This window comes from Crassostrea angulata, chromosome 8 (assembly GCF_025612915.1).
Source record: "Crassostrea angulata isolate pt1a10 chromosome 8, ASM2561291v2, whole genome shotgun sequence".
NCBI lineage: Eukaryota > Metazoa > Mollusca > Bivalvia > Ostreida > Ostreidae > Magallana > Magallana angulata.
In genome coordinates this window covers 37,685,837-37,713,636 of record NC_069118.1, presented here as the reverse complement: position 1 = coordinate 37,713,636, position 27,800 = coordinate 37,685,837, and the positions used below count along the sequence as shown (strand labels likewise).

Sequence of the window (27,800 nt, the reverse complement as noted above, 5' to 3'; positions counted from 1 at the left end):
TTATCGATCTTCTTCATCCTTTTTAAAGTGATGCTATGCACCACAGCATTCATTTTTAAACCCCTCATACAATATTTCTCAATTCATGGGAATTGATTATTGGTACGGCACAAATGTTTGCTGTGTTTGCAACACAATCTATCAATGATAATGGCAACCGCTAACGACAAAACTCTTCAAGACATGGACGAGCATACAAAGCTCGATTTAAGTGAGGTTGAACCATTTTCTTACGACGAAAACACAACGGACGTCGTGCTCTGCGTCGAAGAGAAAAAATTACACCTTTCTCGTGGAGTTTTAATGCTTGCCTCTCCAGTGTTTCGCAAAATGCTGACCTCGAATGGAGAGGGAACACAAAACGAAATCAGCCTTCCAGAGGAATCTTATAAGGACTTCGTTCTTTTCCTGAAATTTTTTTCTCCTGTGGAATATGTTGAACTACATGGTATGTTTTGAGAAAACACAAATTGAGTTATGTCCTTTTATTGGGTTTTCAAATCAGTGAGTGGTGTAAAATATTGAATTTATTTTTTTTCAAATACGTTCAGTATTGAAAAATTCATGTTTTATGAGTTCTTTTCTCATTGGCTTACATTTTTTTAAAAATTAGATTATGTGCATAGCAGTTGAAATCTGTGAATTGTCTTAAAGTAATAGTTCTTGTTACTAGTACAATCATGTACTTTGCAGTAGTGATTCCTGTGAGATTTGAGTTGTTAAAAAATACTAGTAATATTTACGTTTTCCAGTGTATTTGCCTGTGATAACACTACGTATCGATGTTGTACTATTTACATGTAATCCATAACTTCATAAGACGTATAATTGGGGTGCCAGCGGAGTTTGCTCATTTATATTTAAATATTTAATTGTACAATGACTGAAAATTATATAATTATAACTAAAGTAATAAGGAATCATTCCTTGAATATTATGAGGTGAAAATGTCGGTCGAGGTGCGATCAAATCGATCATAAAGCCCTTCGGGATTTATTAGATTTGATCACGCCCCGACCGAAATTATCACCTCATTATACTCAAAAAATGGTTCCTTATTCCTTAAACAAAATCATTATGAATTAACATATGCCATAATACTGGGCCAAAAAAAATTCCTGTTTCCTGTCCCCTGACCAAAAAAAACTAGGGTAGGTAGGTAGGGAAAAAAAACATTTCAAAAATATTTTTAAAACTTGGTACAGCTGTGTAATATATAATTTCGGTGTGTATAATGGCACGTAATGTAAATTTGTATTGATAAATAAAATTACATTTTAAGAACTCAGTATCTGAAATTATGTTTTGGTTTAAAATAGAACTTGTTATGCTTTTCTAATATCACCTGTTAACGCTGGGAGATAAAGTTATGTACCAAGAGATTATTTTTAAGAACTTTAATAATTTATTCAACACATGAACTTGTTGATGAGTTTCGTCAGTTAAATTGCTAAATTGTTTTACAATCTTGGTTACCATTCTGACAAATGTACACGTACACGTGTACCACTTTCAAACTAAAATGTGATGTTTGCGCAACTTTACAATGTAAAGAGTATAATAGCATTAATAAAATGATGTAAAAACTATATAAATTACCCGTATTACAGAAAGAGAGTTAGCTCTCTTTGTTAACCAATATCCAATCAAGACTCTATTTGTTTCTTGATCTTTATTTTTCTCGCGCTTTCTTATATCTAAATATGTTAATTTGTTACTTATTTGTATATGCGCTTTATGTCAGTTTTATGAAATTCATCGCCATTGTGTAAGAAAAAGTATGCACACTTCGTCATCAATTATTGTTGGAGAGGGTTTATATAGGCTTTGCCTGTTGCCTAATCCATTTGATTACTCAATAAAATATGTTTAAATTCTCAAATATCAATTCTTGTCTTCATTTATCTTCTTTCCACTGAGCACTGAACTTCATTAAATTGTGTTTAATAAATGTTTTATTGTATAAATGAAAAATATGCAGTTATTTAAAAGGTCAAATAAAAAAAAAATATACACGGCAATCACTTTATATAAAGCTTGACTAGGGTTTTAAGAGAGCGATATTAATAATGCGAGTCCCCGAGGAATGAAGTAATGTCCGACGCTAAGCAAACTTTATAATTAAGAACACTTTGACAGATGAGAAATTTAAAAATATGGGATTAAGTTTAAAAATGCAATGATCATGTATAACTTAAGTATGTTGTGATCGATAGTTTCACAAGTTTAAAGGCTTAAAAAACCATAAATTTAATCATATTTTACTATACAAGGGATGCGCGGTTAAATCACTGACACAGCGCAATTTTTATTCGTCATTTGTTACTGAATGTTTAAGCTTCGATTAAAATCAATTTTTATCTATATTGTTGATCAATTTATTTTTGAAGGTTTATATGTAGAGTCTTTATTTATTACTACTAATAATATTGGGGTTCTTGGGGTGTCAAAATGGTTGTCAGCGTTACTCGATCTAGTTAACTAAATAGAAATCAAGGATTTAATTTGTTCCACTTGTAATTGCGTGGTTTTTGTTTTCTTTTTTCTTTTCTTTTCTTTTTTAATTGTTGTTGTTTTTGTTTGTTTTTTGGGGTTTTTTTTCCTTTTCTTTTTTTTTGGGGGGGGGGGTATTTTTTCTGAAGTTTGCTTTAGAGCAATAAATATGATATAGACGGCATATTCTAGTACACATAGTTGTTAATTGCATCGTAGAGAAAATAACGTTGCCATTTTGAGTCTTTTTTTTTCTACTTTCCATTTTCAAATCTCGCCAAAGTAGCTAAAAATGGTGCATTTAAGATGAAATTCTCCTGTGTAGGTTGAAAAATGAAGTAAGTGACCGTCTTAGTTTTCATTGTACACGATTCTATAAAACTTAAGTATATTCTTTCATGATATCATTCAGGTAAAAGCCAAATTATGTGATCACACAAAAAAAAAAATAACCAAAACAATGCATGGTAGTTTTTCACATATATATAAGCGTTATACCTTAAACAAACAGTTCATAATAAATGTCCGCTGTTTTTAATCAGTCGATCCCCTACCTGTTAATATTCTGTAATGCCAACGCATTTATTTTTCCGCGAGCCGATCGTGTAAACTTTCGCGTACAACATGATGTAAAATGTTTTTCATGCAGTGGTCCCCCCGTGTTTACATCGCCGTATGTCATCTTTTCTTTGTCGTCGTTACAAACATTTTCCGTTCTAAATTTTTCGATGTAGGTTATACTGAAATAATGTGATCCAATTCTTAAGCAAAGAAAGTGAGTATGTAGTTTTATTATTTTGAAATTTGCATAATTATATATCATTGGCGAATGTCTTTTGATTATTTCAAGATATTTGTACGTCTACCTCAAGCCAAGTTCGCGGCGATATCTACTATTGTTGCAATAAATTTTATTCTAAATTTCTCAAGTTCTTTTCCTACATTGTTGAATTGAAAAAATTAATATACAGTTGTAAATTATTAATACGACCTTCAAAATTGAAATCGCATCATTTAAATTAACATTGACTCTTTCGAGTTCACTATTATACAACCCTACACACGTAGGATTTTTAGATGACGTCGTTTTTCAATATTTTTTAATCGTTATTATTTATATCGTTTTTCAATATATTCATTTTTTCCAGTTATTTCACCAAAGGGCGATAATTTATTTCACGATTAGTTATCTCTCTTGTTTAATGGAGTCAGAAAACTGTTGGTAGAATCGTCACGAAAACATCACGGTAAGCTTCTGCATGAATTTAGGGCATTGATATCTGTATGTACACAAAACAATTCTCTCTGCATTAAACACCTATCAAACTGGACAAGTTGCATCAGCTGCATTCATACCATGTGTATCACTAACACATATATGTTTTCAAAAAAGTAGAATTCTTACTTTTACATATGCACTGGTGTTAAGCCGATATGCGTACCATTTGGTACGCATATCATAAGATAGCGACGACCTCTGCAGATTCGTAAGTTTACACAACTCTTTTTATTTATTCAGATCGTACTTCAGCGGGTAAAACATCAGTGTTTGAAGGGCTAGCGAGTCCAAATCTGCATATTAATTGATATTTTCTTCGTTAATGAAAATCCCGATGATATGCGTACCTACAAAAACAGATATACCTACCATAAAACAATAAAATAAAGGGAACTGGAAGTTAACCGTGAACACCAACTGAAAACTTAGTTATTTATATTACATATGATCTTATTTTCGGTGAAAATGGTATTCCATAAAGGTAAATATGTCAAAGATTAAGTATATGCAAAAATAAGTGAAAATTCGGATATTCATTTTTTACTGAGGAGCCACATGGCACATTATCCTTTGAACGCCCATATAAAGCCAGTGTTGCTCAGGTGAGCGATGTGGCCCATTGGGCCTCTTTTTAAAACTTTTTTTTAAGTTTATAGATTTTCCCTGATATTTTTTTCTCCCATAAAATGAATTTGGAAAAAAAAATTACTGCTTAAAATATCAACAATAGTGATTAATCCATGAGTTAACCCATGACATGTGCACTTCATCAAAACAATCCATACTTTTCCCCTTATTGTTAATCTTATCTACATGTACCATTAATTCTGCACAACACAACTTGTTCTAAAAGCGTTATTTTAACTCTAAAAATTACTTTCAAATGCAATGGACTACAAAATTTGAAACTATTGCATGAAAAAATGCCTACCTGTCAAATGCAGGTAATGCATTTTTCTTCAATGTTAGCTTACTTTATACCAAAAAAAAAAAAACACCATAGAAAACAACAAAAAGTTCGTTAGGTTTTTTATCCAAAAAGTAAATAAAGCTGTCATGTTCTTATTGAATAATTTTTTTTTTTATATTGAATCAATCTTTTTAAGTTACAAATATATTGAAGGTACATTGAAATGGGTGAGCACACTGGACATTTACGGGAAATACTCCAAAGTCGACAGGCAACGGTTCCCATGTCCTCAACAGATGAAAAACACCTGCGGATTTGTGAAAACCTACAAGAACTTGTTCTGGATTATGAACGCAGGTCATATGGTAAGTTATATTACTTTATACTTAGTGTGAAATACAGGCTTTTTGCACCCCCGATATGAACAAAGTCACACGCCTTTATCACAACCCCCGTACCATCATCCTTTATCGCACCCTTTATTACATGTACACCTTTCCGGAACACCTTTGCACTTTTTATTCGAATTATCTCGGATTTTTTCTCTCTTTCTGTGCATACATGTATTTGCAGTGAAAACGGTTTTGAAATAAGACAAAGTACAATGTAGTTGCGTGGTTTTTTCACATAAAATTGATAACTAGCTTTCTAAATTCTAAACACCATATAATAAAAACAACAATACACGTTAAAATCGGTATCACATCCAATATCAAATCTCGACCAAAATCAGCCTCTGGCCTTCGGGCCTCGGTCTGATATTGGAATCTCGGGTTGATATGGAATGTGATACAGATTTTGCCATGCATTATTCTCTATTTATTACATTACTCATACTAAGCATCCATATGATTAATTATTATGTAATTATTACCGAAGCAACGTAAAAGGGTTAGAAATAAATCAAGAAGCATAGAAAATATGTTTGTTATATTCAAGATAAATTTTATGAAAAAGTTGTTGAAAAGCAAATTATTTACCTATGCCATTATGAATAGGTTTATGCTTGCATTATGATTAATGAACAGAAATGATTAAAATAATCTCTATCATATCACACTTTTATAAAGATTATTTTATTCTTATGATACAAAAGATATCTCAGATTATAAAAAAAGTCATGTAATTGTAAATAATCATGTAATTTTTAAGTTGTTTTGATGATATTTGATATCGTGCTTGTCGCACAATTTAATCAATATGCATTACTTTTGAATTGTTTGTTAAAAACTTTGTTAGAAGTACAATATAATGACAGAGTTTTATTTTGATATTGTTTTAGGTACCAAAAGATAATGGTGCCGCTGGACTGGAAATGGTCAAACAGATTTTGAGATCGAAATTCTTAAACGAGGTCTTATTTGACATATTAGTCACAGGCTGTATTCAATTTGATATGCAAGAGCTTATTTTCATATATTGCAACTATTGTTCATAAGAAAAGCATTAAACGTAATACATTCATTCAATCCGGTTTTATGTTTTTTTACTATCTACAATGTAAGTCATAAATCTACATCCAAATATTAGGAAAAAATTACGGCCAGGTACAGTCTATACTTGATTGAAAATAAAGTATATGCACTGGTCCAGATTTTTTCCGGGAAGTACTAAGGATGATTATATTTGCCGGGGATGGGGTGTTGGTCAGAGGCCTATTTTCGGTAAATTTTACTATGTGAATTTAAGACACACCACACAACATAAATGCTTTAAGTCTTACTGGATGCATTTATAAATTTATACTGACATTCCTACAGAAGAATATTTATTTCAACCAATTACAGAATTTGGTTTTAAACTTATTTATCTCGGTCGCAATCTTGTACGTGAGGTTGGTAACACATATTGTTTATTTATCATCGACGAAGCCCCTTACAGAAGGAAATAAGCAATTCTTTTCTAATTCTCACATACCCGGTATATTAATTTATTAATAATGATTTAATGAACAAATAAAAACCAATGAAATAAACATTAACTTTAAACTGTACTTCACTCTTATTTAACGATTAGTATATACAAGTATGTTCTTTCCTGTCAATTAGTATAGCAACGTACAAAGTCTTAATTATATGCAAAATGTAGAATCAATTTTGCATATTCATACATCATTAAGAAATGCAGGCCAGGAGGAGTATATCTTAAAATTTATTTAGTTTAGTTATGATATTTCGATTCGGTTGCATCTACCAGTAGATATTTTGTGGTACTGTTATTCTTGAAGAGAAACAAAGAATCATAAGATAGATGACACTGCAACATAATTGACTCGTATAACATTTTTTTCATGACATTGAGGGGAAAAGAAAACGACCTCGACCTGATCTCGCTACCAAAATAGGATAATCAAATTTAATTTAATTATATTTATAATGCACTTGTAAAAATACATTAAACATGTCTTAAAATTTTATGATTTTATTAAAGATAAAATGAGGAAGTAGCCGAATCATAAAGACATTTACATTTGATTAACGGGATGAACAATGAAAGACTAAAAAGGCATGAGTTGAATTATTTCGATTTTTTGACGAGTTTAATTAGACAAAACATGCCCTTTGATATTAGTGAAGATATGTAATTGATATCCCAAAAGCTTCAAATAAACACAAAAGATCATTCCCAATTTTAATACTTTAACTCTGGGTGTTATCCAAAGAATGGTATAAAATTGCGATATAAAACATTTATTTGGTTTATTAATTTAAAGGTAAAAAATATTGCTTCATTGTTGTTTAGTAATATAACTCAAAAGATGATTAAACAGTTGACTTAGTTCAAATTGATGATTCAATAATAGCTATCGGTGATTTGAAGTTGAATAAAATTCTACAAAGCAATTCACAGCTTGCAGTCAAATAAACTTTATTTATATTTTTACAATAACAAATAAAAAATCAATATGGAACACATTGCAGTAAAGTTAAATTCATCGAGCATTGAGTATGTTTGTTTTATGAAACTGAATCAAAATGTGCTTTTATCCCCCCCCCCACCACCACCATTGTTGACAATACAGCTGATATTGCATCAAATATTACAGAATCATAAATATTCTGTATACTCTCATTCGCTTTGCTTTTTGGGTAAACATGAATAAAATAAAAAGTACCCGGTGTATTCAATGCCTATTTCATTTTTCAATACTTGTTTGCTCATTTTGTCAAAAAATCAATATTTTTAAAAGCAAGGTTCGGTTAATATAGGAGCGTATAAGTGCCACATTGACACAATTTTTTGTACCCTTTTATTCGTAAATTTTACAGTTTAATTTGTAAAATCATAAACAAAAAATTAAATAAAAACTTAAAGTGTAAAATTTACCAATTAAAGTGTACAGTTTACACAATCAAGTGTACAATTTACACATTCAAGTGTACAATTTACACATTCAAGTGTACAGTTTACACATTGAAATAATAATTTTCTTAAAAAAGACAACTAAAAAGATGTCAGTATGACATTAATAAGCTTCCGTAGATTATTTGTAGTGGAATTATTTTCATATCAACGAGTCTTATCTTTGCTCAAAATGGCGACTGCTAATGAGATGGAACCTATGCTGAATATGGGGAAACTTTCTTCTCAGTCTAGTAGAACGGAATTGTTTGCTTTTGACGAAGAAACAACGGATGTCGTTCTTTGCGTTGAGGACAAAAAATTACACCTTTCTCGGGGAGTTTTAATCCAAGCTTCTCCAGTTTTTCGAAAAATGCTGGCCCCGGATGGAAAGGAAACACAAAATGAAGTTACTCTTCCCGATAAACCTCACGAGGAGATTGTGCTCTTCCTTCGATGTGTCTGTCCTATGGAATATGTTAAATTGAATGGTAAGAAATAGCATTATCTTTAAATTCATGCAGTAAGAAATAAAGCAAAACAAGCATTCTGAGAGTATTGCATAAGCAATACACGTCCCCTACCGGTTTGTATTATTCTACGAAAGCGTCCAAGCACACAACTATTTCAGAGATATTGTAAACGAGATGTCATGCTTTAATCAGAGATAAAAGAACAGAGGAAATTAAAACTATATAGCTGATATAGAAATTATATACAAAATAGGTAAAATAATACTCTTTATTTCATCTCCTGTAATTTCGCCAAGTCTATTCTGTATTCGCTGGTAAAAATTTGTGAAAACAATGCACTGTACTGCACAATATTATTTCTTTCCGTCTTCTGTACCCCGAATCAAACCAAACAGTTAAACAGCCCAACCCGACAACGAACCCGATTGTAATAATAATACAAAAAGAAACCCTGCCGATTAAATTCACAACACAATGTTTGACACTATTTTACAGAATTTATTTGTTTGTTAGAAATGTTAAAAGGAATGGTACAAGTAACGCACGATATTATTACTGACTACATACTGGCCTCGTTTATTCACTACACGCCGAACCCGATAACGAGCCCGAATATTAACAAATTGGAATATAAAAAATTAATTTTCTCGAAAATATGTCAATCAGACGCTACAAAAGTGTAAACTTGATCTGTAGTTTGACATTTTGAAGCTGTTCAGCAAGTTTCATTTTATTCCTCAAATGCATAAAGAAAAAAAGTGTGGAAAACTGAAGTGGGACAGACAGACGGACGAACGGACGGACGGACGGACGGACAGACAGACGGACGGACGGACAGTCGGACTGACGGACGCAGAGGAAAGCTATAGTCCCCTCCGGTGAAACCGGTTGGGGACTAATAAGAATGTGTATAATCAATAATTTAATGTGCATGCCACTTAAAGGACTGTAAGTTCTAACATGCAAAATATCGAACTCTAGCGCAGTTAATTTCTGTATTTCCTCTTCAAAGATACAGTGGGTTCATTTAATATAGTTAGACACCGTTCATTATCTTAGCAAAGAACTGAGAGAGAGAATACACAAGTATTGCTAGAGAAATGCACATGTAAACATAAAAAAGTACATTCCCTTATAATAGCTTATGATTAAATTGTATCATAAATGAAAAAATGACATTAAAAAAACCGTCAACCATCTCAAAAATCCATAAATCGAAATTTAAAGCAGAGCAACACGGAATCAAATATGTCGTCTTAACCTAGTAATGGTTAAACATTCATTGACGATATTATTTTTAAATTGACGCTGGTTTTTTCAAAAGTTATGAAATGAACAAACAACGCTGTGCCGGATAAATCATGCCAGTCCATGGTGGCAATTTCTTGTATCTGTAATATGATCGACAGAATAAGAGCATAAATCAACGAGTATTCGACTAAAGCCCGACTAAAGGTTCAGATCTAGATTAATCGACTAACCCATCCGAGTAAAATTGACATTTCTAATATATATATATATATATATATATATATATATATATATATATATATATATATATATATATATATATATATATATATATATATAAACCACATGAGCCGAAAAAGTACATCCACGCGGTTGCGTGTCACGTGACAATAAAAATTGAGGTGGAATAACGCATCATCACAAAATGGCTGACCGCTGATCGAAACGACATTTCGTTCCATTAAAAAAATGTAACTTACTCCATAGCCGAATGGATAAAGTGTTTGACTTGTGATCCGTATGTATCCCGAGTTCGAATCCCGCAGGGGGTTTTGTTGTTACTTACTGGAATAATTATTTTAGATATTTATTTATTTATTTTTTTTTACCATTTATTGATTCCTTATAAACAAGTATATAATGACATATCAGAAAATAGCATATGGTGAAAACAGATTTACAATATATATCAGGTTTTTATAAACTAAAAATGTACATTATATATGTATAATTATGAGTTAATCAGAAAAAAGGAAAAAAATCAACATATGTTGAAAAAACGTAAACGATATATATCAAGTTTTTATGAAATAAAAATGCTTCATGTACACCGTACGTACATTCATACATGTATATGTTAATCAGAAAAAAGTGAAAATAATCCTTGCATTGATAATTTACATGTGTTTTGGTTTTTTTTGCCCACACATAACAAAGGGTTAACGTTTCACTACCATCAGTCAAAGTCTGTGTCCATGTTAGAAACCCTTGTATACAACAGAGGGACTGTCTCCCTCGGAGGGTGGGCGTAAATATATATACTCGTATATATATATTATACAAATATTGACTAGGGTTGAGGGCAACATTGATTATATTAGCCCCGAAGGACGAAATATTGCCCGACGCGAAGCGGAGGGCAATATTTTCGTCCCAAGGGGGCTAATATAATCAATGTTGCACGAAAACACAGTCAACATTTGTTTTGTTATATGAAGAAACAAACCAAAATTTAAGAAAGTAATTGAAAACAGATCGCCGTAATTTTCTCAGCTCAACAAAGAATTCACGAATTCAATTTTGTGCAAAGTTCATTTCCAAAATATCCTCAGCATCAAACGGTCACTGGTGATATTCCGCCGACGGTAAGAATTAAAATACAGATGTTCTACCTGATTTTACTTCACAGTAATTCGCAAATCCTTATATCCGTTATGATAGCAAACCGTCGCATTGTGCGTCCGTTGTTTACTTGCCTTGACTGACTGTCTATTATGACGTCACCTTGTTTTGGAGTCGCGAAGAGTTATTTACGTCATCGTTTACGAATCAACAAATCAGAGGCGATTATTTGAAATAGAGGGAATGTTCTCTAGATATTATTCCTAGCCGGTCAATATCAAAAAAATATTGACTGGTCAATATTTTTCGGACGAGCTAATATTACAGTTATTGACTAATTGTCTATATAGAGTTATATAGTGAGAATATACTACTGAATATAACAAATATATATACATAATAGATATAAGCATAAATACATATTCATAGCATAAATGCATATTCATAGTAAAATCGCAAAATTTTGAAAAAGATATTCATTTTTTATCCCCAAACTGTAAATTTTTCGCTTATTTGACATTTGTACAGTTCATTTATCATTATATCTTTCATTATAAAATATTTCTGCTAATTTGAGTGACTTTTTCAGGTGTGTTATCCCAACATAATCAAACGTCTACATATTCTGTAAAGGGTATTAATGAGGCTGCGTTGTCAACAAATTAACAATCTGATCTTCCTGAAATTTTTACCTATGATAACTTAGGCAAAAAACTAACATTTTGTAAAAAAAAAAAAAAAAAATTGAACATTTTCATATATTTTTATACAGAGCTTTTTTTTTTCAAAAGGAAATAAATATAGCCGAAAAATTGCCATTGTGACAATCGTACAGCCCTCTTGAAAGAGTGTGTGTGCCATCTGTATAATGAAATATGGCAATTTGGTTTATAAAAGAATCATTTATAAAGATAAATTATGCTTATATGATTTTTTTTTCATTTGTGTGACGTTTACTCAAAATGCAGAGAAAAACCAACCATGTTTATATTTTCTTTTAAAGAAGGCATCATTGATGTGGTTTTGCCATTGGCCAAAGAATATCAAGTCAACTCACTACTACAGAAATGTGAGGACTGGCTTTTGACTGAAATTGAGTTCATTGTTGGTAAAGTTGCTGGGCATGTGAAGGAGACCCAAACAATGGTGGAATTTTTTGCAAAATGTCTGCTTTATGGGACAAAAAATGAATTGGAAAGTCTGTATAATAGGGCATTTGAATTACTTGTACCATACAATCTGATTAGATACCAAAACACAAAATTCTACAAGCTCTTGCCTGATAAAATAAAATGGCAGCTTCTGGAGGCCCGATTAGTAAAAATCGAAAAAACACAGTGCATCGGTGATGGATCCTTCCCAGAAGAGGATGAGTATGTGTCTGAAGTGGAGGGGGTTTTGATGGAAAGTCCATGTGTGATCGCGAATGACCCGATATTTACTACTCAACAAACACCAACAACATTTACTCTTGGTTTTCCTTCACAGGCGCAAGCACGAAAACTGAATCCACATCTTTATGGAACATACCTAAAATAGTTTTTTGCATTCAATGAAAAAAAGTACAAGAAGAAAAGGTTAAAAAATGTATTATTTTCATACATGTACATTGTTAGACTCTGCTTTTTTTATGCGTAAATAGATCTGATTTTATTTCTTTTATCATACCCTCGCGTAACTTGTTGTGCGTGTGTGTGTGTATCATTAGTTGCATAGTTTGTAGTTGACCTACATTGTAATATGGTTTTTACGCGGTCAGTAAATTCAATATGGGGCAATAGCGGAACTACAAACCATGTGACGATTATATCTTACCGACTTGTATAAATTGCAAATAATGGATAAATCAATAAAAATTTTACTTTAAATTTAAGAAATGAATTTCATTATTTTTTCTATTGATCAGCTATCAAAAGGAAAAATTGACCGGAAAACTTCATCAATGCGCGTAGCACAGTTTTCCGGTCAATTTTTCCTTTCATACGTCGAGCAATAAAAAAATTATTAAATTCATTTATTATTTAATGAAATATTTACAAATCACAAAATGTGATCATTACTAAAAAATGTAAAAAGTGTAAATGAAGCGTTGCGTATGAATACAAAACAATAACAGCAACAATATTCAAAAATCATAATTGATACGCCTTCAGCTGATGCAGAGCTATTGAGCTGAATTTATTGGATTTAACACTGAACCGACTGAATTGAAAACGAAAGGAAAATACATGCGATGGCTTGTGATATTCATTGTACAGCAAGATTTGTTAAAACTGGTTTTAATTTGAGTTAGATCCCTGGAATATGCAGAATATCTATTGTAAATTCCAAGACATTAGAATACTGGTACATGTAACAAAAAACACAAAAACGCGCTATCAATAAATTTTATTTGTCTCCCCCTCCCCTGGAGATCTGCCAAATAGTTTCAAAGTTTTTGAGACTATTAGACAAAGAGTACTCGAACCAATGACCAACACAAAGTTTGATTTTCGCTGTCTTTCGTTTGGTATATTTTTTACTCTCGTCACTGAAGCGTATAAGATCGACTCCCCCTTTATACCTTATGTCGACTCCCACGCGTTGGGAGTTGTATACAGTGTGTATGACTTAAAATAAACAAGAATCGTGACAATATCATGACTTTGTTTCATGTTTCTTGCCCTTTTCCGAGGGTTGTCTTTTCGAGGAATGCTCGATAGGCTGACATGTATATGTGTTCATATCACAGCCAAACAATAAAATATTCGTGAAGCAGGTATTCTTTGCGTCGAAGAGAAAACAATTGTACCTTTCTCGTGGAGTTTTAATGCTTGCCTCTCCAGTGTTTCGCAAAATGCTGACCTCAAATGGAGAGGGAACACAAATCGAGATCAGCCTTCCAGAGGAATCTCAAGTTATGATGACTTCATCCTTGTCCTGAAATGTTTTTCTCCCATGGAATATATTGAACTATTATATGGTATTTTTTGAGAAAACACAATTTGAGTTATGTCCTTTTATTGGTTTTTCAAATCAGTGAAAGGTGTGAAATATTGATTTTATTTTTTCAAATTGAATTCAAACAATTCATGTTTTAGAAGTTCTTTTCCCTCTGGTTTACAATTTTTTCAAAAAAATTAGATTTTTTGCATAGCAGTTGAAATCTCTGAATTGTCTTTAAATAATCGTTCTTGTTTACTAGTACAATAATGTACATTGCAATAGTGATTCCTGTGAGATTTGATTTGTTCAAAAATACTTAATATATATTTACATTTTCCAGTGTCTTTGCCTGTGATAACACTACGTACCGATTTTGTACTATATAACCAATAACTTCAAAAGACGTATAATAGGGGCGCAGCGGGGTTTGCTTATTTATATTTAAATATTTAATCGTACAATGGCTTTAAATTATATAAATATAAGTAATAAGGAATCATTCTTTAAATATTATGAGGTGATAATTTCGGTCAGAGGGTGATCAAATCTATCATAAAGCCCTTCGGGCTTTATTAGATTTTATCACGCCCCGACCGAAATTATTACCTCATAATACTCAAAGAATGGTTCCTTATTCCTTGATTAAAATCATTATAAATTAACATATACCATAATATTGGGCCAAAAAAAAATATTACTGTTTCCTGTCCCCTGACCAAAAAAAAAATAGGGTATGTAGGTAGGGGAAAAATTATTTTAAAAAAATCTTTTATTTTTAAAAACTTGGTACAACTGTGTAATATTAAGAGACTTAATTATATATATATATATATTTTGTCATAGTTTTACGTATGTTTAGCCAGCTCACAAGAGAGTATACTAGTATCTACAGTATGTACTTATGTATGAATCTACTGATATTTTCGTCGCTGGCATTTGTTCTTGTATATATACATATACGCAAATGAAATTGACGAACATTTCTTACTATTAAGGTTGAAAACTAATGATTTTTTTCTTCTTTTTTTATAATTTACTTTACAGAAGGCACAGTTACAACAGTTTTGCCACTGGCCAAAAGATATCAGGTTGCATCTGTGCTAAAAAAATGTGAGGACTGGCTCCTGACTGAAATTAAGTATCTTATCAATAAAGAAATTAGATATGAAAGAGAAAGGCGATCAATGGTGGAGTTTTTCGCAAAGTGTCTGTTTTTAGCAACCAAAAATGACCTTAAGAGTCTGTACGCCCGAGCGTTTGAATTACTAATAACCTACAAACTGTCAAGATATAGACGTTCACGATACTACGATGATTTGCCTGACAGAGATAAATTGCAACTTCTGGAGGCTAGAATGGTAAAAATTGAAAAAGCGGATTACATCTTAGATGGAGACGATTAAAAATCTTCGTTTATGATAATTGTGTAAAGAAGGAGATAAAACCCTCTGTTATAGTATCAGCTTTGTAAAGCTTGTTTCTCCATATGTCTCATTGGCTTTGTCTTTTCACTGTTAATACACACAGTGTATTCGTAATTTATATGACCATTTAAGAGGTGTAAAAAGAAAAAAAGAACGTTTGAAAGTCACAAAATATTTTTGATGTGTTACATAGCTGAAAAATTACATGTACCTTTGATATTTTACATAAAATCATTGGATTTTGTATATTTTTACATGTTTATTGATCTGATGATAATTTCGGTGTGTATAATGGCACGTAATGTAAATTTGTATTGATGAATTAAACTCAGTATCTGAAATTCTGTTTTGGTTTAGTATAGAACTTGTTATGCTTTTTAATATCACCTGTGAACGCTGCGGGATAAAGTAATGTACCGTGAGATAAAAGAACTAATTTGTAGAACAAAAATTTGTTCAAAACATGAACTAGTTGATGAGTTCCATCACTTAAATTGCTAAATTGTTTTTTAATCTTGATTACCATTCCTACAAGTGTACATGTACCACTTTTCATACTCAAATGTAATGTTTACGCAACTTTACAATGTAAAGAGTATAACAGCATTAATCAAAGTACTGAAGAACTGACGGGAGTTGATTTTGTCGATGTTTATTTATTTAAAAATCAGTGATACGTTATTTTGCATGACAAGTTCATGTAGTTTCTAATTTGAAATACGCACATTTTTATAATATGAATTTTTGGACTTTTTCGACTAGAATGTCGAGAACCCCCCATATGAATCATGTTTAATAATATTTAAAGATAAAATTAATTCAATCAAACAATCAGTGATAGAAATATTTCTCGAAAATTGTATGGATCCAAGCAATATTGAAATCTAGTGGTTGCACTACAGTATTAAATTTTACTATATATTTTTACCATAATTGCACAACTTTACATACAGATTAAAAATTCAAAACGAACCTCTTGAAAAAATCCTCTTGACATCTTTTTAAACAACGCTTCATTTACAATTTTCTAGCAAAGTACACACGTGCATCCAGCAAGGCGTGATACTTTGTTTTCCTCGAAGTTACACATGTGCTTGAAAATCAAGCCCGGGCCTTTTCACCCCCCTCCGGAAACAGCACGCATCAAAAATTCAAATGACCTCGCATTACTACAAAACTGGGATAGTTAGACCTCTTACACATTGTGAGAATTCAATGAAAGATCTGCTCATAACATTTTATTTAAGTACACATTGCAATGCATGTAATAAGTTCGCCTGTCTATTTCATTACTGGCCACTCAACTACGGCTCTTTGAAATCAGAAAGATTTGTCTGGCTTTTGAGCTAAGAACACGTAATTAGTGCATATTTCACTTGAAACCAGTGTCATTTTTAACTTGTTTTGTTTCAAACGCCTTGAGTGAACCAAATGATCTCTAGTGATATACGTGTAGAAAAATGAATGTTAATAGTTTTTCATAGCAGCATTCACTTTTCAATAATATTGATATGGTGTTAAAAGCCAATTTTGCAATGGGTTAGCAGAATACCCTAATATGTGGATTTCGCCAGGAAAAAAATTGTCTGCACTGTTTACTAGAGAATAAAGACTTTCATGCAAATGTAGATGAGTTCAAAAATTATCTTCTTCAAATTCCAAGAACAAATCCAGTATGCGAGTGTAATGGCAGCCATTTTTCTAAACTAACTTTCCATTTAGTGCTAAACCTTCAAACCACCCAACTGGTTTCAAACAGATATGAAACTAATATTAAACTATAAACCTAACACTCTAAAAAAAGTTTTACTATACATTTTTAAAATAAGAATTTGAATTAAGAAAAACTATAAATATTAAGTAATACAATTAGTCAGAATAGCAAGTAAAAGGCAATCTCGTTTAGTAATTGGAATCGTAATTAGTAAATACCACTAATACAATTACTTATGATTTATTTTACTCATCAGTTCTGCAATTGCTTAAATGTATATACAGATTGGTTATTTATTTACTGAATTTAATACTTATTTTAAGTAATCAAAATCATTCTGTTATAAGTAATTTTATTACTTGTAGTAGTAGACTATTTACTTTTTTGCAATTACTAAAATGTATATGAATATGTTTTTTATTTACTCAATATAATTCTCATTTCAAGTAATCAAATTCATTTATTTTCATTAGTTTATCTAATATGGTTTGTTATAGGTAATTTAGTTACTTGTAGTAGACAAATTTATTACTCACTATTTCCTTTTTTTTGCAATTACTAAAATGTATATAAATACTTGTTATTTATTTACTCAATATAATTCTCATTTCTAGTAATCAAATTCATTTATTTTAAAATATTCTCTAATTAAGTAATAGCAATACTTATTTTATCTAAATAATTTACTTATAATAATTTCATACCAATATGGTTTACCCATTTGTTTTTTACTTGTTGTAGACATATTATTCTCCAAGTATTATATCACATTGTTTTTAAAAATTGAACATCTAAAATTCTGTTTCCTTGCACTCGCTGATACATGTAACTGTGCATGAACTAAGAAAATTTTAGGGAAAAAAACACCAGACAACTGTGTAAATCAATAAATCTGTAATACCATAACACATATATAAATAAACTGGCTAACAAAATGTTATGTGTACAAGGTTGCTAATTTGACTAGCTTGGATTTACAACAAATGTGCACTTGAGAGAAAACAGTAATTACTTCAAGCAATCATAAGCATTGCAATTAATTTTCCAGATAAGAAAGTTCTTTATAAAAGCTTCAGTATATAGAAATTCTGTTGGTAATAATTGCAATTTAAAGCTTTACTGAAAAAAAATAATGGATAGAAAAATCGTATTTCACATTTATATATACACTTGAAAGGAAATTCTCTCGTTTCCTTCACAACAACCAAAATATTAGTTGTAAAACATACCTCAACATTGCATTTTTAAACATTTTGCAGGATATGCATGGCAAAATACGTAATGACTCACAACTATATGTACATTGTAAACAATCAAACATGCACGGAAATATAAGTAACCATATAAAACAATAAAAATAAGAAAAAATAGATATACCTAGGAAGAAATTAAATTGATTCCATATAACTTCTACTGGTGATTAACAAAGATGTTTAACTTAAACAGTTGCAGCAAAATTTGAGATAAAAGACACAAGTTAAAATCATTAACTTTGAATTTTGCACATTTTACAAATTTCAAAAATAAACACAAAATTGATGAACAAACCATAATGAAATTTGACTAATAGTACTCAGCCAATCGGTGATGATTTGTCGCTGCAGATTGATAAACTTGAATGCAGTTTGATCACAACATGCATGCACAGATGGACTTGGACAAAAGTTCACAATGAGCGAAGTTCAAACCATATAGTTCTCAATTAAGCCTTGCAAGGTCACTGGTCATATTACAATTAATCACGGCAATCTTTAAGGCATTCTTGATGTCTTTTTTATGACAGTCTCCTGTATGTGCTCTCCGATATAATTTCACACATAAACAATATTACACAAATAGCTGAATATCACAATAATGTCCACAATGGAATGGCCAGACTACAGCACTGTTCTTTATATGCTTTTCTACGTAGTCTTACACAAATTCTGTTTTCACTCTTTTTTGTTTGCATAATTTGATCATAAAATCAGTGAGTTAGTTGTTCATGCAAGGTTTTCTTTAGGTCTGTGTAACCCGGTCACCAGGGCAGACACCTACTGGAAAGATAAATGGATTTCATATAAGCATATTTTTTTTTTCAAATTTAAAGCAGTTTCTAAGAAAAACAAGTTAGCCTATCATATATCATACTTACTCCATCTATTATTCTATATCAGTATATAGCTACAAATTTACAATACTAACTCTGACTATGTGAGTAGAACATGAATTCTTTTATTTAAGTAATAAAAATGTAAGTCATATAAAATGTACTTATACACTATGTAATGATAATTATCTAAATTTGGCGTTGTTCAAAATAAATTTTGAATTCAAATTATTTTTTCATGCATCACAACGATGTCAATAACGAGTTTTTTGCTTGATTCGACACCTGGCATAGTCCAATCCACACTTTGCAAAAGTTGTTCCCCTTTGCGGGGTCAACCCAAAGGTCAAAAGGGAAAAAACAACTTTTCCCTTCTTTATGCAACCAAATATTCGGGCGTCCTGTGAAGAAATCTCTTAGGATTTAATTTATTCCTTATATGTGTGGTTTGCCCCAAATTGGGGCAATCAAAATTCACAAAGGAAACCGATTTCTAATGTCAAATGACGAAGTTACAATCCTCTAAACTACAAAGGCTACTGTGAGAAATATTTGGGTTTTTCCCCAAAGATGGCGGCCAAGGGAGATAACTTTTGTAAAGTGTGGATTGGTCTATTGTCATAGGGACGGCCTTAAACTGTTAAACTCATTATAAAAGATCACCGTCTTTCGTTTTATATTCCAAAAACTGTTTAAACTGCCATTCAACGAATATATTTTCATTCCTTCACTTACTTTTTCAAAAAAGTGCTCATGATCATGCATGAGATGGTGCATGCAGTAGCCTTGGGTGTTGAGACTCGATTCATTCACTTATATTCGTCCTCTGTTTAGCTGTGGATATTCCAAAAGTAAACACTCCATTGGCAATCATTCTTTACCTTGTGCACAGCCTTATTCCCTTATTTTCATTCATTTTAGCATCTCGGTGATGGCAGACAACATGGCAGCATCGAATGTGAAAATTGGCGGCTAGCTATTGATCGACCAATCAGCGCGCGCGTAGCGTAACATTGAAACAAAAGTAAAAGTACAAACAAACACTGAACAGCATACGAAAAATTCTTCGATCTTCATGATTCAACATCAAGCGGTTTAGACACTATTATACCTTTTTGAAAGCAAAGGAGATATATGCCATTTCTGAAAAGCTAGTCACTTTCAATTCAAATTTCCTATTGTATTGCCCAACCTGTCTGTGTGCAAACTAGGCTAACTCTCTCTCTCTCTCTCTCTCTCTCTCTCTCTCTCTCTCTCTCTCTCTCTCTCTCACATAATATACTTATATAGTAAGTCTTTTTTTGCTTTAAGTATATGATAGTTCTTTATCATAACAAATATCAGTAAAGGAATAACTTAGTAAATCATGTTAAGTATATGATAGGTCCTTATCATAACAAGTATCAGTAAAGGAATTACTTAGTAAATCATGTCTTGTTTTTAGTAAATGATTGTCCCTTTTTTCATAACAATAATCAGTAAAAAGGAATTACTTAGTAAAACATTTCTACACATTAAGTAAATGTAAGTAAAATATTTTTATTTAGTAATTGACATGAAGTTCAGTAATTGTTTTAAATTTGTAAGTAAATGTTAAGTAATTACCTATTACTTATTTATATGATTTTAAGTAAAAAATGATTACTAAGTAAAACTTTTTTTAGAGTGAAACTCGAACTAGTTTTTGATCAATAAATTCGCCCTAATTTCGTTTTTCTGACCGCACAGACTTCCGATTTCCTACCTGCTTTCTGGTCACAACTGAGCATTCAAACACCATGTTGTTTTTCCTTGTATAGACACAAATGAAGGGGTGGATCACATTACATGTAATGATATAATCACAATACCTTTTATATCTCTTATTTTCTGTTAAAATTTTATATTTTAATATGTATTTAATTTTTCAAAATTGTATTCCATGTGCGTACATTGTATACTAGAATAGCAAGACAACTATTCCCTTACTTCCGAAAAAACCACTTAAGAAAACAGAAGTAAATGCAGCTAAGTATATTTTTTTAAAACTTAAGGTAAACATATGAAAATTGTTAAGATAAGTTGAATATGTTTTCAAAAATTTAAATAAATAATAGATAAATAATGATATGAAAATAATTTTGAATGTACTGAAAAATTGTAGTTTAAATACTTAAAGCTATACACGCTATAATTTACATCAATTTTGAATAAAGGGGAAAATGTATGTGTTTGATTACTAATAAAAGTTACCTTTATTCTGTTAATTATAATGCTCAATTCGATCACGTAACAAATATATCAAATATTAAACAATAAAAAATATTTATTTTCCTGCCAGGAAAGTAATGCCGCCTCGTGAATATCAATCTATCACGTGATATCGACAGCTAAATTTAGTCTATCATACCAAAACTGGTGAAGGGTCAACATCTTCATAATTGTGATAGTTTCACAAAGGAAAGGATATTTTCAGTAAAGCATAAATTTGTCCGATAAACGAGTACAAACAAAAGAAAAAAATACAAGCCTGTGAGTAGATATGAATACTTCCTTTAAAAAAATGACGTAGACCTGTGTGTTTCCCCTATGTGCTATTTATAGATCCTTTAAGTGTCAATGCAGAAGTAAGGGTATCGTGAATGACAAACGTATTTTACTGATTATACATGTATGTATTTCAAATAAACAACTGTTAAGCATAATAAAAATCAGGTTAGATATTTAATTAGGCAAACATTAACGACCACCTAGTTCTCCGCGGACATGCGCAATGAGGTCGGTTTCGCTCTTCCTTCATCAATATTCATGAAAAGGTATATTTTCCTGGCAGGAAAAATAAACAATTAAAAATCTATATCTTTGTAACGAAATGGAATTCACCATCGTAATTTACAGATTAAGGATAACTTTTATAAGTAGACAAACACATGCGTTTTCACTGTCATTCAAAATTGACGTAAATTATAGCGTGTATAGCTTTAAGTTTATTAGGTAAGATTACTTTCTATTTTTTTTATCAGTCTGTCTGTCTCTTTTTTTCTCTCTTCTTTTTAAATCTGGTAGCAGTAATCCTTTTTTGTGGTTTATTTTTGTTTGTTTTTTAAAGAGTTGTATGCAATGATCTTGATTATATAATGCATAGATACAAGGGTGATGTGTGACCAAATCCTTTTTATTGTACAATGTTTAATGTCATTATAATGTACAATATGGTGAGTCAATAAAATAATTACTGTAAATTGATTTAACGAAATCTTAAATCCTCTCAAATTCATGAAAAAGCTAACGAATGACGAACATTTCTTCAGTGATAAGAAGCAATTGTAACTTGCACTCATTTGAATGTTCTCATTTAATAGATTTAAAGAGGAGTCCGTAATTTCCACAAATGTGGGGCATTCCTGGCCTGACCCTGATTTTCCAGGGGGAGGGGGGGGTTACAAGTCAAGCCTCCCGGACATCACTATAAAACATAATATGTCAATTGCAAGGTGAACTGACGTTACAATCACTTTTAAAAAGGAGGGGAAAAATCTGAATTGAACACTACGTTAAAATCGTTTTTATTCAATGACATTTTATCCTATATTAAACTAGTTTTACAGTACTCGTAGGATCATGAAGCGATAAATCAATAGATACTGTGGGGTAAAAATTATGGATAATTAAAAGAAGATATATTGAATTTCATTTGTATTCAAATTCATTTACTTTTTTGCATCAATTTGTAAAATCATACTGTTTTACTATTAAATGAATTTAATAATAATGATACCTATATACATATTTAATTAAAGGCTGCGCTCACCCAAACGGTCGCGCTGTAAAACATATTTATATACGCAGTATTCCTTTTAATTCCTTATTATTGATCTTCTTCATCCATTTTAAAGTGATGCTATGCACCACAGCATTGATTTTTAAACCCCTCATACAATATTTCTCAATTCATGGGAATTGATTATTGGTACGGCACAAATGTTTGCTGTGTTTGCAACACAATCTATCAATGATAATGGCAACCGCTAACGACAAACCTCTTCAAGACATGGACGAGCATACAAAGCTCGATTTAAGTGAGGTTGAACCATTTTCTTACGACGAAAACACAACGGACGTCGTTCTCTGCGTCGAAGAGAAAAAATTACACCTTTCTCGTGGAGTTTTAATGCTTGCCTCTCCAGTGTTTCGCGAAATGCTGAACTCAAATGGAGAGAGAACACAAATCGAGATCAGCCTTCCAGAGGAATCTTATAAGGACTTCGTTCTTTTCCTAAAATGTTTTTCTCCCACGGAATATGTTAAACTATATGGTACGTTTTGAGAAAACACAATTTGAGTTATGTCCTTTGATAATAATTTATTTTTCAAATCGGTGATTGGTGTAAAATATTGATTTATTTTTTTTCAAATACGTTTAGCTTTGAAACAATTAATGTTTTAGGAGTTCTTTTCCTATTGATTTACAATTTTAAAAAAAATAATTAGATTATTTGCATAGCAGTTGAAATCTGTGAATTATCTTTCATCAATAGTTCTTGTTTACTAGTACATTCATGTATATTGCAATAGTGATTCCTGTGAGATTTGAGTTGTTCAAAAATACTAGTATTGACATTTTCCAGTGTCTTTGCCTGTGATAACACTACGTATCGATGTTGTCCAATTTAACCCATAACTTCAAATGACGTATAATTGGGGCGCCAGCGGGATTGCTCATTTATATTTAAATATTTAATCGTACAATTATGGCTTAAAATTATATAAATATAAGTAATAAGGAATCATTCTTTAAATATTATGAGGTGATAATTTCGGTTGGGGAATGATCAAATCTATCATAAAGCTCTTTGGGCTTTGATAGATTTGATTAGGTTTTATTAGATTTCATCACGCCCCGTCAGAAATTATCACCTCATAATACTCAAAAAAATGGTTCCTTATTTCTTAAATAAAATCATTATGAACTAACATATACCATAATACTGGGCCAAAAAATATTCCTGTTTCCTATCCCCTGACCAAAAAAATTAAAGTAGGTAGGTAGGGGAAAAATTAATTTTAAAAAAAATTTGGTACAACTGTGTAATAATAAGAGACAGAAGTATATATTATATTTTGTCATAGTTTTACGCATATATGTTTAACCAGCTCACAAGAGTATATACTAGTATCTACAGTATGTACTTATGTATGAATCTACTGATATTTTCGTCGTTGGCATTAATTTTGTTCTTTTATATATATATATATATATATATATATATATATATATATATATATATATATATTCATAATATACTTTACAGAACGCACAGTTACAACAGTTTTGCCACTGGCCAAAAAATATCAGGTTGCATCTGTGCTAAAAAAATGTGAGGACTGGCTCCTGACTGAAATTGAGTATTTTATCAATAAAGAAATTAGATATGAAAATGAGAGGCGATCAATGGTGGAGTTTTTCGCAATGTGTCTGTTTTTAGCAACCAAATATGACCTTAAGAGTCTGTACGCCCGAGCGTTTGAATTACTTGTAACCTACAAACTGTCAAGATATAGACGTTCATCATATTACAATGATTTGCCTGACAAAGATAAATCGCAACTTCTGGAGGCTAGAATGGTAAAAATTGAAAAAGCAGATTGCATCTTAGATGGAGACTATTAAAAATCTTCGTTTATTATAATTGTGCAGAGAAGGAGAGAAAAATTCCTGTGTTATATTACCAGCTTTGTAAAGATTGCTTCTCCATATGTCTCATTGGCTTTGCCTTAATTTTCACTTTTAATACATACAATGTATTCAAACTTTATTAGCTGCAATAATGTAGCCCTCTCCGATTTTTTATATCTGATGTTTACTGGAGAGGGCTACAATTCCACATGTCTCCGTAATGGTGCAAAATTGATTTTTTAATGCGGCTGACTTCGATCTTAAAAGATCGATTTTTTTTTGGACTTCCTTTTGATAAAATGATTATTTAATTCAGGTTGAACAAATTAACCGTATATAAATCAAAACCAGATAAAACACATAAGCATGTTTACCAGTCGTCTTTTTCAGCAGCCATGACAGTTCTCGCGTGATTTTATGGGATGTACGCTTAGAGTTTTGATGGGCTTGATAACGTGAATGTCAGTGTAAATAATCGATCTTACCTCGTTATATCACTAAGACATCATTTATTGAAATGGCATATAATGGAAAATTCATATTTACCGCGTTAATTATGTTTAAAATAGGGGAAATCCTATATTCAGTTCAAGATCCGCTCCTGAATTCTCATTGGCTGTCCCAAAATAAAACCGGTCAAGGTCAGTAAACATGGCGGACAAATTCAACTTTCGTTGTTAACATACACGAAAAATAACCGATATATGGACTATACTTGATATTTTTGGATTAATTTATGCCATAGACATCTACAATGTTTGAGTTCAGGTAAGAAATGCAAATGTTATTGTCATTTATGTACGATTTGAGACGAAATCGTTGCGGGAGTGAATCACTCCCGCACTTGCACCATTACGGAGATCCTATGGAGTTGAAGCCCTCTCCCAAAAAAAAAAAAAAAAAAAAAAAAAAAAATCGGGAGAGGGCTACATTATTGCAGCTAGAACTTTACATGACCATTCAAGAGGTGTAAAAAGAAAAAAATTACGTTTGAGAGTCACAAAATTTTTCAAGTGTTACCTAGCTGAAAAATTACATGTACCTTTGATATTTTACATAAAATCATTGGACTTTGTATTTTTTACATGTTTATTGATCTGATTATAATTTCGGTGTGCATAATGGCACGTAATGTAAATTTGTATTGTTAAATAAAATTACCTTTAAAGAACTCAGTATCTGAAATTCTGTTTTGGCGTAATATAGAACTTGTTATGCTTTTTTAATATCACCTGTGAACGCTGGGAGATAAAGTAATGTACCAAGAGATAAAAGAACTTTAATAATTTGTTCAACACATGAACTTGTTGATGAGTTTCGTCAGTTAAATTGCTAAATTGTTTTACAATCTTGATTACCATTCCTACAAGTGTACATGTACACAAGTACCACTTTTCATACTAAAATGGCACGTAATATCATCAATTTTAATTTTTTTGCGCAACTTTACAATGTAAAGAGTAGAATAGCATTAATAAAATGATGTAAATTATAACTATATAAATTACCCGTATTACGGAAAGAGAGTTAGCTCTCTTTGTTAACCGATGTCCCATCAAGACTCTATTTGTTTCTTTATCTTTATTTTTCTCACGCTTTCTTATATCTAAATATGTTAATTTGTTACTTATTTGTATATGCGCTTTATGTCAGTGTTATGAACATAAATTCATCGTCATTGTTTAAGAAAAAGTATGCGCACTTCGTGATCAATTCTTGTCCTCATTTATCTACTTTCCACTGAGCACTGAACTTCATTAAATTGTGTTTATATCTTTTATCGTATATAATTAAAAATATGCAGTTGATTAAAAGGTCAAATAAATAAAAAAATATACACAGCAATTACTATATATTATATAAAGGTTGACTGGGGTTTTAAGAGGGCGATATTAATAATGCGAGTCCCCGAGGAATGAAGTAATTATGTCCGACGCCAAGCAAACTTTATAATTAAGAACACTTGGACAGATCAGAAATTTAAAAATATGGGATTAAGTTTAAAAAAGCAATGATCATGTATAACTTAAGTATGTTGTGATCGATAGTCTCACAATATTAAAGGCTTAAAAAACATAAATTTAATCATATTTTATTATACGAGGGATGCACGGTTAAATCACTGACATAGCGCAATTTTTATTTCAATATTTTTAACGGCGTCAAATCTTTCCATAAACACTCAAAATACACATGTATGCAGTTTACGTCATTTTATTGCTAGATATATGATAACATTAATTCTTACGTTACTGAATGTTTAAGCTTTGATTAAAATCAATTTTTATCCAGATTGTTGATAGAGATCAAGGATTTCATTGGTTCCACTTGTAATTGGCGATGGGGTTTTTTGTTTGTTTGGTGTTTTTTTTTTATTTTTTTTTTGGGGGGGGGGGTGTATTTTTTCTGAATTTGCTTTAGAGCAATAAATATGATATAGACGATATATTCCAGTACACATAGTTGTTTTAAAATTGCATCGTAGAGTGAATAACGTTGCCATTTCGAGTCTTATTTCTACCTTCCATATTCAAATCTCGCAAAAGTAGCTAAAAATGGTGCATTTAAGATGAAATTCTCCTGTGTAGGGTGAAAAATTAAGTTAGTGGCCGTCTGAGTTTTCATTGTACACGATTCTATAGAACTTAATTATATTTTATTATGACATCATTCCTGTAAAAAGCCAAATGCTGTGACCACAAAAAAAATCCCAAAACAATGCATGGTAGTTTTTCTCATATATATACAATGTCATGTATATAAGCGTTATAATACCGTTAACAAACAATTCATAATAAATGTCCACTGTTTTTAATCAGTCGATCCACTACCTGTTTAATATTCTGTAATGTGAAAGCATTTATTTTTCCGCGAGCTGATCGTGTAAACTTTCGCGTACAACA

General features: G+C 31.2%; 2 protein-coding genes, 1 long non-coding RNA gene and 1 pseudogene across 3 annotated transcripts; all 4 read left to right on the top strand.

Moving 5' to 3' along the window:
• Positions 1-121: 121 nt before the first annotated feature.
• LOC128160241 (uncharacterized) lies at positions 122-15,542 on the top strand. The gene is made up of 2 exons (XM_052823540.1): positions 122-448; positions 15,059-15,542. The coding sequence occupies exons 1-2, from the start codon at positions 145-147 to the stop codon at positions 15,415-15,417; spliced, it is 663 nt and encodes a 220-aa protein (XP_052679500.1). The 5' UTR covers positions 122-144; the 3' UTR covers positions 15,418-15,542.
• LOC128160242 (uncharacterized) lies at positions 3,152-6,138 on the top strand. Its single transcript, XR_008240259.1, has 4 exons — positions 3,152-3,268; positions 3,642-3,740; positions 4,896-5,047; positions 5,965-6,138. It is a non-coding gene; the product is annotated as an uncharacterized LOC128160242 (long non-coding RNA).
• Positions 8,218-12,628, top strand: LOC128160240 (uncharacterized). The gene is made up of 2 exons (XM_052823539.1): positions 8,218-8,515; positions 12,093-12,628. The coding sequence occupies exons 1-2, from the start codon at positions 8,218-8,220 to the stop codon at positions 12,626-12,628; spliced, it is 834 nt and encodes a 277-aa protein (XP_052679499.1).
• A 7,631-nt stretch (positions 15,543-23,173) lies between the features above and the next one.
• On the top strand, positions 23,174-26,116 carry LOC128160601 (uncharacterized; annotated as a pseudogene).
• The last annotated feature ends 1,684 nt before the right edge of the window (positions 26,117-27,800 follow it).